Source organism: Eretmochelys imbricata, chromosome 15, assembly GCF_965152235.1.
Source record: "Eretmochelys imbricata isolate rEreImb1 chromosome 15, rEreImb1.hap1, whole genome shotgun sequence".
In the NCBI taxonomy this organism is placed as follows: Eukaryota; Metazoa; Chordata; order Testudines; family Cheloniidae; genus Eretmochelys; species Eretmochelys imbricata.
In genome coordinates, this window is record NC_135586.1 from 12,274,446 (window position 1) to 12,289,053 (window position 14,608).

Here is a 14,608-nt window from a genome sequence, read left to right on the forward strand (position 1 = left end):
TGGGGAAAGATGTAGTGTCTAGGATTTGGTTTGTGGGTGGCAGAAGGAGATAACCATTGGACCCATCATGGGGGGACATCCCCCTGCGAAGGAACAGAAACATGGATGGAATGTTATGCCTCTGGGGACATATCTTAGCTCCAGAATCTCCCCTGCCAAGGAGCATGGAAATGCCTCCCTCCCTCTCATCCTCTTTTCTCCTTCCTGCTTGTTAGTGTTTCTGATTGATCCTTCCCTAAGTGCCCACTTCAGTAACTTGCCAAGTAGCAATAAAGAGCTCGCTGGGGTGTCCCTGAGTGACATGAAGCCTCCTGATTTAGGGCATGTGAGAAGTTCAGATTCCTTCTTGTCTTGTGCATGTGGCCCTGCCGCAGCTCCAAGCCAGGACCTCATTTTGTGGATGGGGCCTTGTTTGCTCACAGCCGACTCTTCACCCGCCACCATTCATTTCCTTTGTTTCAGTTATAGGGGGTCTTTTGAGGGGAAAAATCCCCAAGCGCTCCAGAAGGATCAGTCCCTAAGGTTGTACCCAGCGATCCTGCACAACGTCCAGTGGGGAGGCTGGTTTGGCACCGCTCCGGTGCAGCTTTCCCAGAGGTTCCTAGCTGCAGCCGGTGTGAGAATGGCTGGCTGGAGGAGTCAATGTCTCCTTTCTGAGCAAGAGCTTAATGCTGAAATTTCCCCTCCGCTGTTCCCTATCCAGTTCTGCCTTTTCTTGTAACGCAGGAGTTAATGGAACTGCTAAAAGCACTGAGCCCCTTAGGGGAGAGAGGCAGATTCCCACTGTGGGAGGGCCCCAGTCCATCTGTCTGAGCCTGTCTCATGTTTTTCACCATCGTATCTGAGATGCTCAAGCCTGCCTGTGGACTGCCATATTTCTGAAGTTAACTGGTAAACGCATCTGATGGTGAATTGCCTCTGAGTAGCAGAGCATCATTGGGTTTAGGCTGCAGTCACATTAGGGAGAGTTTGAGGTAGGGAAAGAGAGAACAATAGGGGACTGTTTACAAAAGGAAACCGGCAAGGGTGTGAACTGGAGCGTCACTGGGTTTGTGGGCTGGTCTTGGACCCCTTGGGGCCTGGGGATTGCTGCTTCTAGTGGCCCTGGGCAGATGCTGTCGCAGCAGTGTACTCAGAAATACAGGTTTGGATCCCACGCTCTGTCTCCTGGCTGAAGCCCTATAGCTCTCACTGACAGTCACTTTGGAAAACAAAAGGCTGTTAGACTATTAAGAGAAGCCCATTAATTCCTCAGCAGATGATCCCGATGTCCTGTCACGCTGCTCTTGCATCACACACAGGAATCATTCTCCTCCTACGCTCTGCAGAAATCCAAACCTTAATGACATGTGCCAATATCCATAATGACGTGTGCCAGTATCCATCCTTTTGCGCTTTACCATCCTCCTCCTCCTGCATCACACGTTCCATTCTTTCCTGTAACTCTCACCCACACGCGCTGCAGTCTTCTGCCGTCACCACCCAGGATACACCTCCTCAGCTCTGACAGGCAGACAGCCCTTTGCAGATCTTAAATCCAGATGAACAGCTATTACAAGTTTTACTTTGCATTGTGCATCTCAGACAAACAGGTAACCTGCCTCGCTATCTGGAGTTAAATAATACACAACAGCAGACAGCACACGACATTAGAGACAGCAATCAGTGAAAAAATTATGCAATGAATAAATGAAGGTGCAGGCAGTTGAGAGGCTGGTTGAGGAACTCAAAGGCAAGGGAGAGAAGAGATGAAGAGGCAGGAAACGCAGGGAGGCTGTCCAGGTGGCAGGAGCAGCAGGGGGGAAGGCTCTTATGCCCAAAGCAGTGAGGCACTGACAGAAAAGGGAGGAGGCAGGTGCTAGATATGTAAAGGGAATAGGAAGTAAGGCAGAGAGAGAAGGTCTGGGAGGTAAGGCTGGAGCAGGATGCTGGGACCCAGCCCAGGCTCTTGCCTGGCAGTACTGCACTGTCCTGGCAGGAATGGTGCTCATCTTAGGGTGTTACTGATGGAAGTATGTGTGCTGGATGCCCAGTCACCACTCTGGTATGAAGTCCACCTGAATGTGTCCGTAGCCCATATGCCCCCCCCAGGGTCTTTGGATGGTGGGGGAGGCTCTTCTCTTACGTTTTTTATACACTGGTGATTGTGTTGCTATTCCTCAGTCAGGCCAGGAGGAATAAGCTGGATAAGTGGGGTGGGTACGGTAACTCTGACAGGAAAGCCTTGCAGCAAACAGCCATCTGCCCAAAACACCCTATGGCCCAGAAGTCTGTTATAAACATAGGGCCCCCGAAAGGATGCCAGTGAGGAGACAGCTAGATAGGGAGGTTGATTGGGCGGGCGGGGGGGGAAGAGATGGGGAGGGAAAGGAATGGGGGACCCATGTGGCTGACTTGGAGACATCCTGACCTAGGTTACCAGTACCCTCCAGCCAGGGTTTGAGCTGCTGGGGTCCCCTTTGTATGGTGTGAGTTGCCAAGGTCTATGGGTGCTGGCTCAGTGGCCGGGTTGGTGAGGACTCTGAAGAGGAAGTGAACAGTCTCTGTGTTCTAGGGGGCTGACGGGGTCACATCTGTGAGGCTGGCTCTGTCTTCCTCAGGGAGACTGTCTGACTGCAGTCCTGTAGGGCATGCTCCCTGGGCCTCTCGCTCCCCTGCACTGAGGCAGCCTGTAGCCGGACACAGCTGCTGGTACAGCAGATTCTGTCTAGCAGGCTCCTTGTTGGACTCTGTCTCCTCTGCCCAGGGAACGTGGCTGAGGCAGTGTGTGAACCCTGGGCGTGTGCAGACGGGTGCTGGGAGCATGCAGACGGGTGCTGGGGGCATGCTGGGGATCTGAGGGGCATGCTGACTTCTCCTGGGACTAGGTGGAGGGATTGGGCATGTGCTGACCAACTCATGGGGAGAGGCACCCTTTGCTCCCTCACAAAGAAGCCTGTAGTCAGCTGGTTGGGAAATCCTTTTATTGTCTCCCTCTGACCTGCTGAACCCTCCCTGCCAGATGAGTCATCACAGCAAAGGATGTAACCCCAGCAGCTCCCTACTGGAAACACTCCCCACCCCACCTCCCCAATCAGTGATCAGCAGCCTGATGTGCACCTATTATACCAAGTCTTGTCAAGTTCCAGGAGAAGCAGGCAGCTAAATCCATCTCCCAGCTCAGTCTCAGCAAGCACCCTGCTGTGGAGAGAGCGATCCCAGCCTGCTCTACAAAGCCACTCTTCAGGCTTCCTTTCCCCCTGCCCCTCGCCCACAGTAGCTGGGAGCTCCCTGGGTCATCTCCTATGAAGATATCTCCCTGGGTCCCCCTTGCAGGGACATGTCTCTGGTAGGCTCATGAGTCAGGACTGTTAATAGAGCAGAAGAGGGAAGAAAATCCTCCTCTCTGTGCGGCTTGGTAAATTTTTCCCTCCTAGCCGCTGACTGGAATACATCCCCTCCGCCCCCTTCCCTGACTTCCTACGCCTGACTAGAATACATCCTCCACCAGGCTCCCCAGCCAGCCTCCTTTCCTGAGAAATCCCACCTCCGTAGGAGTCATTCCGGTGCCTCATGCTAGCGTCTTGTCTCGAGGATCTGGACAATTTATCCCCCAAGTGCTAGATCAGATAAACTCAGCATAGATCAGCATCGCCTCAGGAACAGCATCACAGGCTGACAGGATGGTGGCTGTCCGCATCACAGCAGGGCTCTCTGCCTGTGGCGGTACTGAACTTCCTGTTTGGGTTGATGGGGAATTTTGGACATGGAACTTTTCTGAGCAAGAGGGAACCTGCTACTTGGAAGAGCCTGCCTGGATGTTTACAGGCAGGGGCTATGCAGATGGCCCCTGTGACTGAGGTTCTTGGTAACGGAAGGGAGTGGATGCCCTGAGTGGGGTCGGTGGCAGTGGGTGGATCTGGAATCCCAATGCCATGTGAGAATATTCACACTCTCAGTCCCCTGCGGTCACTGCCTTTGCCGGCACCTACCCCCTCCCTCACACTCTTGTGATGTTATGGGGGGCAGGTGGGAACCCTCAGCACTCCACTGGCTGCAGTCCCTGGTTGTATTTGGAGCCATGGCCAAGGTAGTCCAGGCCTGTGGAGACTCTTCCGTTCTGACCCTCAGCCTAGGTATCAGAGCTCTGACACATCCAGAGGGGAGATGAAACTGAATCAGAGCCAAGCAGAACAGATTCATTCTTGAACAGCTCACATGAGTCTGTGCAAGGACCAAGCATTAGGCTATTTGCTGGCTTCGCTGAATTTCTCAGAAGGGGGCGCACTGTCTGTGACCTGGCATCAGCTACCAGGAATGGCTTCATCTGAGGCCCCTGTAAGAAGGAAATTTTCTCCCTAGGCCAGCAACATCTCGGCAGGATGAGAGTCCTGCCTTGAATGGGCAGCTCTTTGGGCAAGAGCTGCCTTTGACCCAGCAGCCACTGTGGCCTGTCCCCTCTGTTTTCAGATCAGAATTTAGAGACATGGTTTCCTTCAGCAGGGGATAGAGGCCGCAGACAGTGGCCCTGTTCCTGCTCCCCATCGGCTTCAAAGAGCCTTATGAAAGGAACCTCCTGCCTGGCTACTGAGCAAATAGTCGGGACCTTGTTAACCACACCTGCCTAACCCTCTCATCCCCGGCCTGCCACAGGGGCACAATAGCAGCCTCCCCTAAGGCAGGATTGTGCCACAAGACCCTTGTGGGGTGGGGGGAGGAATGGAGGATCAGCACTGCACCCCAGAATTGCAACTAGGTAACAAATGAGATTGATGTGTGAGAACATATTTACACCTAAGGATGGTGAGCAGAGATTTGGCTGGCAACAAGCAGCTGTTCACATGCCTCAGAGGAGCAGAGTTGATTTGCATCGTAATAAATATTCATCAGCTCTAAAAACATTAAATTAGAGTTCTGGATTGCTGAAAAATACCATTTTTTCTGCCTCACTTCTCTTCTCTCTCAAATTGAATCCTCCCCAGCTGTGGAAGGTGGGGGTTTGCTCTTGACAAGGCCTATCCTTTGTTTCTGCCCAGATATTCCTGGTTCCATATCTGGGCTGCAGGTCGCTGTCTAGTCCTTGGAGACATGGTTTCCTTCAGCAGGGGATAGAAGCCGCAGACAGTGGCCCTGTTCCTGCTCCCCATCGGCTTCAAAGAGCCTTATGAAAGGAACCTCCTGCCTGGCTACTGAGCAAATAGCTTGGGGGGCGGGAAATGAGCACACATCAGTAGCAGAGACATTAATGCAGGCAGGCATGCTCTCCAAACCCAGGTAGGATTGAGGAGGCTCACACCCACCTAAAAATAAACATCGGCACATCCACAGACCTTTCCGAGCCTGACTCACTGTTGGATTTCCCTGCTCCCCAGGATCCTGCCCAGAAACGGTACCGTAACCTGTCAGGGAACAGGTTTACACCACTGACTGAGTGGAACATTTGCTGCTAGTGGTCACAGAATTGCGGTGACATTTGGGATTGGCAAGCATCCCTGGGACTGATTCCTGCTCTTTAGCACCCTGAAAAGGCTTTAGTGCAGCCTTGTGCAATGTGTTGGTTTATACTGAAAAATGCATAATGCTCTGACTGTGAATGTGGAAACAAGAACTGGTTCTTGTGCTTCATCACTCTGCCTTGTATTCCCTACCATGTCTGTTGGGACTTACATCACGGTATCGATAAAGGTAGTTTAGAGAGCGGGTGGGTGGGTATGAACACGCCTACAGATGTGTCCTCCACATTGAGAGTGTTCTGCAGGTGTTGAGGACATGAGAACAGTGAGTTAATGCACAGGGGGTTACGTTCGCAGGCGTAGGTTTAAGCTCTGATTTGGTTACAAGTAACTATCTGGATGTTTCAACCTCATCCATTTCCCAATCAAAACGTAGCACAGCTTGGGAATTGGCAATTTTTGCATGCGAGAGCCTGGTACTGCAATAGTAGAGATACTGTAGGTGAGGAGCAGGGTGCACTGGCAAAGCTGTCTGTGTGGGGGCTGATGGAGGGGGCAGATAGTAAAACAGCCCGGGGAGGGAGGGCTCGATCAGTATTGAATAACATTGGCAGAGCTGTCACCAGAATACGTAGGCATAAAAGTTATTGCTCAAGCACCGATCACCATAGTATCTACGTGTGTGGACCCAACACCAGAGTAACAGGGGTGACGTGGGTCAGGATTAGGGTGCATTGGCAGAACTGGGCAGAGAAGCCTGCTCGGTACTTGGATCAAGGCAGTGCTAGAAGATTTCCACTTTTGTGAGGATCAGTCTTGCCCCCAAATTGAGAATCCCCAAAGCCCAATTTGGAACCTCCTGCAATATTTCACCTCCCCTAGCTCACGTTCAGGCTGCCATTGATTCGGGGGGGGGGGGGGTCAGAGTCGGAGTATAGAACACCTCAACTCGCTGATGACTATGTACTACTGCCTGGTTTTGTTTGAATGATACTCCAGAGCTCCACCCCGAAGGAGAGGCCCAAGGGGAGGAAAAGGGCGACAGTCCGCATGTCTGAAACAAACCACTTGGCCCAAGGAACTCATTCAGGCCCTTGAAACTAGGAGCCTGTCTTCTGAGGGGGATAAAGGCAGCAGAGCTATGCTTCATGCTAATTCTGAGGTCTGATCAGTGTTTTGGGGAAATTTTATAGGGAATAGAAAAAGGCTTTAAATAAATACATAGGAAAAACACATCCAGATGGGACTGTTCAACTACTGGCTGATTAGGGACTGCTGGTGGATTTACTAGCTTTTCTAAGCCAATATAGGTCCCTTAGCAGCACTTGTTGGAATAGGGAAGCAGCAGGAATATTTAGCAGCTGCTGTGTACAAACAGGTTCAGAGTGGGGAGGAGGGTGTTTCATGGTCTGGATTTGGTAGTTCTGCAGAGTGGCTGCAGCTAGATGTGAAAGCTTACCTGGTGAAGTGGCGTATGCTGCCCTCTGCTAGTGAGCGGTGGAATGCCTTGCTGTTGAAGGCTGCTGGCAAGCCCTGTGTGTATGGTAATGGTCTGTCAATGACTTGCCATAAATTAAAGCAGCTGAAAGGATTTTGCTTGATGTTTCCAGCCAGGTTCCTTTGAGTGAGTGCAGGCAGGTGACGTTTCAGCCCCCAGAGAAAATACTTGGAAAATCAAGAGTGACTGGAAAGAGGGGCTGAGAACTGGAGAGTCTGGGTGAGCCGTCCAGCATTTGCACCAGGCAGTGGGTGACCACGCTCTGTGCAGCTCTCAGAAGTATTTGCCCCAAGCCAGCTGGCAGTTCACCAGCTGGAGGTGGAGATTTGACTCCAGTTAAAAACTGAAACCCAACGTTCAGCCACTTTCTCTGATTATGCACTTCCTGCAAGTGATGGAGAGAGCAACAGGAAGGGACCAGACTGCAAAGAGTTAATTCAGTGGCCAGGATTAGCAACAGAGAGGATGGCCCCAGCCAAGTCACTGGGATGGTCCTCTGTGCAAAGTGTGCATCCTTATTGGGTCTGAGAAAGCCAGGCGATAAAGTCCCAAGGAAGGGCATGAAAAGGAGAGAGCACGAGTGGGGGAAAAAAGTCAACATGCAGGCCAATTAATGAGACCCATCCATTGATCATCCATTTCTCAGGCCCCCTTTCAGTCAGGCACACAGAGAGGGTCTCCTTTGGAACAGAAAGTCATGGAAAGAGCAGTGGGTGGGGCAGGTTTGCCATGTTCCACCAGTGATCGATCAAATGAGGATCTAGCCTTGGGGTGGTGCTAGGGAGGTTTATATTACCGGAGGTATTGATGAGGAGCCATAGTGCCTTGGCTCAGAGACTGACCCCTCCTGTCCTAACTAGAACTGTGTCTCCTGTTTCTGACAGCACCGGCAGCTCTTGAAGGACAGTTTCATGGTGGAGCTGGTAGAGGGGGCTCGGAAACTGCGCCACGTCTTTCTTTTCACTGACCTGTTCCTGTGCGCCAAGCTCAAGAAGCAGCTTGGAGGGTGAGGATTTCCCTGTTTCACACCCCATTTTCCTGTTCTTCACACCCTATATGCAGAGCAGTGGACTTGGCAGAATGCTAGTTCAGTGCATACCGGCTGCACCTGTGCACCCAACTCAGCAAAGCTGCGGCCCATACAGGGAACATTGTACAGTGCAGCGTTGTCCTTCAGATGAGACGCTTCGGAGAGTTAAATACTGCATGGCTTTCTTCCAGAGAGCGGGGGTGCTAACTGCGGCATCCTGGACAAATTCCAGCAGGGGTCATTTAACTCTGCCTCCCTTTATTCCCCCTGCAGTTTCAGGTGGTGGTCTTCGCTTCCTGTTGCAGCCTGCACGTAGTGTTACTCGCTATCTCCCTCTAGTGGCTGGATCTCACTGGGGTTTATGAGGCAGCTACAGCTTGTGAAAAACTTCTGCAGCAGGCAGCAGAGGCTCCTGCTTTTAGATCCAGAGGTCCCAGGTTCAGTCCTTAAACTCTTGTGCCGCAAGCTGCTGCGTTCTGCCCCAGAGATGGTTGTATTGAAAGATATCACTGTATTTGGGAAGTGCTTTGGGATGCTTCAGAGTGAGCACTTTAAAAGAAATAAAATCTACGTGCAGCACCAGCGGGCAGCACACTGTACATAGCATGGTGGGGGGTTTTGGCTCCTTCAAGATTCATTGCTGGAAAACAGACCTACCCCAACTGTGCCTCCATCTCAGGGATTACAGTGAGGTTGAGCCTATTTCACTATCTTGTAACTTGCCGTGCTGAAACCGCCACGTGGGAAAAGCATGGAAAGAGCAGTGTGAGCTTATGGAATGCAAGGGTGTTTAAAGCCCTGTCCCCTCTTCTTTTCAGGAAAAGCCAGCAGTATGATTGTAAATGGTACATTCCGCTCACAGACCTCAGCTTCCAAACTGTGGACGAGTCCGAGGCAGTGCCCAACATCCCACTCGTGCCTGACGAGGAGCTGGATGCCATGAAGATCAAGATCTCCCAGATAAAGAATGACATCCAGCGAGAAAAGGTAATGGCAGGTGGAGCTGTCTTCCCCAAGCCCAGGGTGCACATTGCGTCCGAAACTGGAGATGGGGTGCTGCTGGGGGGTAACTCACCTCCAGAGTTTGTTTGTTTGGACTGGTAATGCTTGTGACATGCAGTAGAACTAAACTTTGGTTATGCATGTAGTTGATGGGCAGGCAGCTATACCTAGGCATGATGCATTATCCCTTGTGTGATAGTGTCCTCTGGGCATCCAGGAATAACACAGCATCCAGCAGCTAGGTGTTGAGTGTTCTCATGGTGTTGGCAGGCCCTGCTCATGGTGCTATGTCTTTGGATACACGTACTGTTGAAGGAGGAATGGGGTGGCTTTTGTGCCTAGGGCACACAAGAGCAGATAGAAGTGTGGTGAGCCTGTTTTTCAGAGATTTCGGCTCTTGGATATCTAAGCACGAGCCTGGGTGTGGCTTTGGTCACATACAAAGATACCTCTGAATTTTCACCATATCAGCAGTGCCTTCTAAGTGTGTTTGAAGCCTAGCGGATTTGGATGGATAAGCAAGTCTATAGATAAACATGTCAACCTCTTTCACTGTCACCAGTCAACCAGTGGGCTCTGTGCCTCTAATGTTGGCCTCTCTTCGTTTGCTAGACGTGCGCTTTCTCAGGTGTCGCAGAATCCAAGCCATCCTATCCCCAAGAAGGAAAGCCAAGAGTGCAGAGGTTGAGAACCCTGCTAAGTAACCAGCAGGGTACAAACATCTTCAGCATTTTTTCCCCCCATAGTTACAAAGGACACATTTCCAGTCCACAGCCTTGGATAGCTCTTCAGAGAGGTTTCTTGGGAAGAGAAGGGTAGTATGAATAGCATCCATGGGAAAATCTCTTAACTGACTCAGCTGGTGATTCACACATGGGTTTAGACACTTCAGGGCCAAAGCATGTGCCTGACTGGGCTCTGGGATTTAAGCATCCAAGGAGAATCTTGCTCTTAGTTTTCCTCTGTTGAAAACTGGTTTAGATGCATACAGCTAGGAGAAGGATTGGGGGCTGCTATTGCTGCATAACCCAAGTGGCTCCAGCACACCATTTGCACAGGAGATGCTTAATTAAGGATGTTTTTGAAAGTGCCCCTCAGTGCTGTTCTGTGGGGGAGCACTGGTCGTACGGGTTTGGAGGCTCCTAGTCAAATGTGCACTGTACAGTCTGGGGCAGTGAATAGCTTCCCCAAGTAGAGCCTTCAGCAGGAAGGGCTGTTCAAATGAACAGCTGTGAGTAGTGCCCAGAGCTGGGCCTGATGGGAAATGTATTGACTGTTGTACCTAGAGTTCCCTCTTTCCTGAGTGGGGTGGAGCTCCACCCACCCCGTCAGCAGAACCACTGCTGCGTGGAAGTGTTGTTTGGCCACCTGTAAAGGGAAGAGGGGGACAGATCAGAAAATCGAGCCAAATCTCCTCCTCCACATTGATTCTGGCATGAGACCACCATAATGTGGTCTAATGGGGGACTTCAGTCACCCTGACATCTGCTGGGAGAGCAATACAGTAGTGCACAGAGAATGCAGGAAGTTTTTGGAGAGTGTTGAGGACAACTTCCTGGTGCAACTACTGGAGGAACTAACCAGGGACCGTTCTCCTCTTGACCTGCTGCTTACAAAACAAGGAAGAATTGGTAGGGGAAGTAGAAGTGGGTGGCAACCTGGGCAGCAGTGACCATGAGATGGTTGAGTTCAGGATCCTCACAAAAGAAAGAAAGGAGGGCAGCAGAAAACAGACCCTGGACTTCAGAAAAGCAGACTTTGACTCCCTTAGGGAACTGATTGGCCGGATCCCCTGGGAGGTTAATATGAGGGGGAAAGGAGTCCAGGAGAGCTGGCTGTATTTTAAAGAAGCCTTATTGAGGGCACAGGAACAAACCATCCCGATGTGCAGAAAGAATAGCAAACATGGCAAGCGACCAGCTTGGCTTAACAGTGAAATCTTTGGTGAATTCAAACAAAAAAAGGAAGCTTATAAGAAGTGGAAACTTGGACAGATGACGAGGGAGGAGAATAAAAATATTGCTGAGCATGTAGGGGTGTAATCAGGAAGGCCAAAACACAACTAGAGTTGCAGCTAGCAAGGGATGTGAAGGGTAACAAGAAGGGTTTCTATAGGTATGTTAGCAACAAAAAAAAGGTCAGGGAAAGTGTGTGCCCCTTAATGAATGAGGGAGGCAACCTAGTGACAGATGATGTGGAAAAAGCTGATGTGGAAAAATGCTTTTTTTGCCTCGGTCTTCACAGACAAGGTCAGCTCCCACACTGCTGTCCTGGGCGACACAGTATGGGGAGGAGGTGAGCAGCCCTCAGTGGTGAAAGAACAGGTTGAGGACTATGTAGAAAAGCTGGACATGCACAAGTCAATGGGTCCAGATCTAATGCATCCGAGGGTGTTGAGGGAATTGGCTGATGTGATTGCAGAGCCATTGGCCGATATCTTTGAAAACTTGTGGCAATCAGGGGAGATCTCAGACAACTGGAAAAAGGCAAATATAGTGCCCATCTTTAAAAAAGAGAAGGAGAACCTGGGGAACTACAGACCTGTCAGCCTCACCTCAGTTCCTGGAAAAATCATGGAGTAGGTCCTCCAGCTAAATATCGTGAAGCACTTGGAGGAGAGGAAGGTGATCAGGAACAGTCAACATGGATTCACCCAGGGCAAGTCATGCCTGACAAACCTGATTGCCTTCTGTGATGAGATAAGTGGCTCTGTGGCTATGGGGAAAGCAGTGGACGTGATATAACTTGACTTTAGCAAAGCTTTTGCTACGGTCTTCCACAGTATTCTTGCCAGCAAGTTAAAAAAGTATGGATTGGATGAATGGACTATAAGGCGGACAGAAAGCTGGATAGATTGTCGGGCTCAATGGGTAGTGATCAACGGCTCGATGTCTAGTTGACAGCCGGTATCAAGTGAAGTACCCCAGGAGTCAGTTCTGGAGCCAGTTTTGTTCAACATCTTTATTAATTATGTGAATGATGGGATGGATTGCACCCTCAGCAAGTTCGCAGATGACACTAAACTGGGGGGAGAGGTAGATACGCTGGAGGGTAGGGATAGGGTCCAGAGTGACCTAGACAAATTGGAGGATTGGACCAAAAGAAATCTGATGAGGCTCAACAAGGACAAGTGCAGAGTCCTGCACTTAGGACGGAAGAATCCCATGTACCGCTACAGAGTGGTGACTGACTAGCTAAGCAGCAGTTCTGCAGAAAAAGACCTGGGGATTACAGTGGATGAGAAGCTGGATATGAATCAGCAGTGTGTCCTTGTTGCCAAGAAGTTAATGGCATATTGGGCTGCATTAGTAGGAGCATTGCCAGCAGATCGAGGGAAGTGATTATTCCTCTCTATTCAGCACTGGTGAGGCCACATCTGGAGTACTGTGTCCAGTTTTGGGCCCCCCACTACAGAAAGGATGTGGACAAATTGGAGGGAGTCCAGCAGAGGGCAATGAAAATGATCACGGGGCTGGGGCATGTGATTTATGAGGAGAGGCTGAGGGAACTGGTCTTGTTTAGTCTGCAGAAGAGAAGAGTGAGGGGGGATTTGATAGCAGCCTTCGGGTTCCAAAGAGGATGGAGCTCGGTTGTTCTCAGTGGTGGCAGATGACAGAACAAGGAGCAATGGTCTCAAGTTGCAGTGGGGGAGGTCTAGGTTGGATATTAGGAAACACTATTCACTAGAAGGGTGGTGAAGGTCTGGAATGGGTTACGTAGGGAGGTGGTGGAATCTCCATCCTTAGGTTTTGGAGGCCCCGCTTGACAAAGCCCTTGCTGGGATGATTTAGTTGGTGTTGGTCCTGCTTTGAGCAGAGGTTTGGACTAGATGACCTCCTGAAGTCTCTTCCAACCCTAATCTTCTATGATTCTGTGAATGTGTCTCTGTTCTCTAGAGGGCTAACAAGGGCAGCAAGGTCATTGAGAGGTTGAAAAAGAAGCTGTCTGAGCAGGAATCCCTGCTGTTGCTGATGTCTCCCAACATGGCTTTCCGGGTTCACAACCGGAACGGCAAGGTAAGCTGCTCCACGGGTGTCTCTGGGGCCTTGCATACAGGACCGAGAATGAGGCACCAGGGGCACGTTTGTGTGCATGTGCGTGTCACAGTGCCCCACCCAAGGGAATCGGAGCTGCTCAAGCATTTGTCAGTTTGTAATTGTCTCGTTGTCCAGTGGCTGATCTGAAAATAGTCTCCAAGCTGCAGGTGTCCAGCCCATGCCACACTGAAGGCCACTTCGGCAACTTACTAGGAGCCCAAGGGTTAATTTGCATGTATATTTGCGGTTTTTAAAATAAAATCAGAAATTTACCCCTCACCCTAGTATCTGCCTGTGCTTGGATCTAACCGGATAGGGGTGGGAACTGCATCACTTCCCCGGGACAAAGCCCTGCAACTGCTGTGCCGTAGCCTCATCCGTTAGTAAAGTTGCATGGGGAGGGTACTCATAGGTCTAATTTCATTGGCCCCTGACTGCTAACAGACTATGGGAGATTCTCTCTCAGCTAGTAGGAGAGGCTCATGGTGTTAGGTTTATTTCCAGCACTGTATGTGTGGGGTTATTGGTGACTGTGGTATCTGTGTGTACTCGGCAGTGGATCATTTCAAGATCTAGTCACCAGCATTTTCTTCAGCTCATTTCGAAGGCATTTTGGCATCTGCTTCCTTAGCCACACATATGCCTAGTCTCCCATGGCACGCACTATTGGATGGCCTGGCCAGAGTAGACTGCAGTCATGGAACCTCGTGCTGCCACAGTCCCAGCTGCCATTGACAGGGTGGTCGTTTGAAGAAGCCCCAGGCTGCAGGTGTCCTTGCTGGTGCTGAAGGCATGCTGTTGGGAGGGCGTTCACAGTGCCACGGTCCCATCCGGCACTGCCAAAGCAGTGCTGGGAGGAAGCAGACAGGTGTACTAGTGGGGTCTGGATCCAGTAACTCTCACTGGGAGGTGGCGGGTCAGAATGTCACGTTCCTTGTTCCCATGTCTCTTCCTGCATAGAGTTACACATTCCTCATCTCATCGGACTACGAACGGGCAGAGTGGAGAGAGAACATCCGGGAGCAGCAGAAGAAATGTGAGTGTCGCTTGACCAATCAGAGCCCTTGTCTTAGGGCGTTCTAGGGACCATCCAACTGGGTGACCTCAGCGCATATGCCCCTTTCCCCTCCCCCCCCCGGAGGAGGAGTCAGGAAAGGGATTGTCCAACCCTTCCCCTATCCCGGGGAGTTAGACAGAAGTGGGGAATGGCCCCCTGCCACAAGGAAGAGGAGATGCATGAATATCCAGGAGACAACGTGGATGCCTTTTCTTCTCATGCCCTGTCGATGCAGTTGAAGCCAGTGGAGATGCTTTTGCTCCCAGCCCCTAGAAGTGAACGTCCAGGAGCAAGGGCACAGGGAGAGCTCTCCCCAATGGAGTCATTTCTCCCATTGGCCTGCCAAAACCAGAGTCATCTGCCTTTCTGGGGCAGTGAAAGGCCTACCCCGTTCCCCTGACCTTTGTCTGAAGGGGTTGCTTTATTTTTGGAAAGGGGTTGGCTATGGCTCTGCCAGGGGAGAAGAGTCTCTTTCATTCTGTGTGCAAGATCCAGAGACTATCCATAGAACAAGTGAGCCCCTACATGTGACTGGGCTGAAGTATGGCTGGG

The 14,608-nt window shown here is 50.9% G+C and overlaps 1 protein-coding gene across 2 annotated transcripts in view; it reads left to right on the forward strand.

Moving 5' to 3' along the window:
* BCR (BCR activator of RhoGEF and GTPase) overlaps positions 1–14,608 on the forward strand; it is a 126,368-nt gene that overhangs the window by 87,016 nt on the left and 24,744 nt on the right. For both annotated transcript variants that reach the window (XM_077834927.1, XM_077834928.1), the window contains 4 exons: positions 7,815–7,936; positions 8,779–8,947; positions 12,859–12,978; positions 13,960–14,035. In XM_077834927.1, the coding sequence (XP_077691053.1) occupies positions 7,815–7,936; positions 8,779–8,947; positions 12,859–12,978; positions 13,960–14,035 (487 nt within the window). The remainder of the gene's footprint in view (positions 1–7,814; positions 7,937–8,778; positions 8,948–12,858; positions 12,979–13,959; positions 14,036–14,608) is intronic.